Source organism: Nannospalax galili, unplaced genomic scaffold (assembly GCF_000622305.1).
Source record: "Nannospalax galili isolate Female #2095 unplaced genomic scaffold, S.galili_v1.0 scaffold1463, whole genome shotgun sequence".
Taxonomy (NCBI): Eukaryota; Metazoa; Chordata; class Mammalia; order Rodentia; family Spalacidae; genus Nannospalax; species Nannospalax galili.
The window spans coordinates 516804-517203 of NW_008349596.1; the positions used below are offsets into that span (position 1 = coordinate 516804).

The 400-nt window shown below is 76.5% G+C and overlaps 1 protein-coding gene across 1 annotated transcript in view; it reads left to right on the forward strand.

Moving 5' to 3' along the window:
- Positions 1 to 6: 6 nt before the first annotated feature.
- Irf2bp2 (interferon regulatory factor 2 binding protein 2) overlaps positions 7 to 400 on the forward strand; it is a 3764-nt gene continuing 3370 nt past the window's right edge. The window contains exon 1 of the mRNA XM_017801644.2: positions 7 to 398. Within this exon, the coding sequence (XP_017657133.1) occupies positions 135 to 398 (264 nt within the window). The 5' untranslated portion in view covers positions 7 to 134. The remainder of the gene's footprint in view (positions 399 to 400) is intronic.

Below are 400 nucleotides of genomic sequence, written 5' to 3' on the forward strand. Positions count from 1 at the left end.
GGCTGCGGCCACCGCCGCCGCTAGTCGGGGAGACGCGGGCTTGGGGGGCCCGGCGCGCGCGCACGGGGCCGGCTGGAGGCGGCGGCGCCCCCTCCTCCTCCAGCTCCTGCTCGGGCGCTGCGGGCTCCTCGGACATGGCCGCGGCGGTGGCGGTGGCAGCCGCATCCCGGCGCCAGTCGTGCTACCTGTGTGACCTGCCTCGTATGCCCTGGGCCATGATCTGGGACTTCACGGAGCCCGTGTGCCGCGGCTGCGTCAACTACGAGGGCGCTGACCGCGTGGAGTTCGTCATCGAGACGGCGCGCCAGCTCAAGCGGGCGCACGGCTGCTTCCCCGAGGGCCGTTCCCCGCCCGGAGCCTCGTCGGCGCCCGCCGCCGCCAAGCCTCCGCCGCTGTCGGC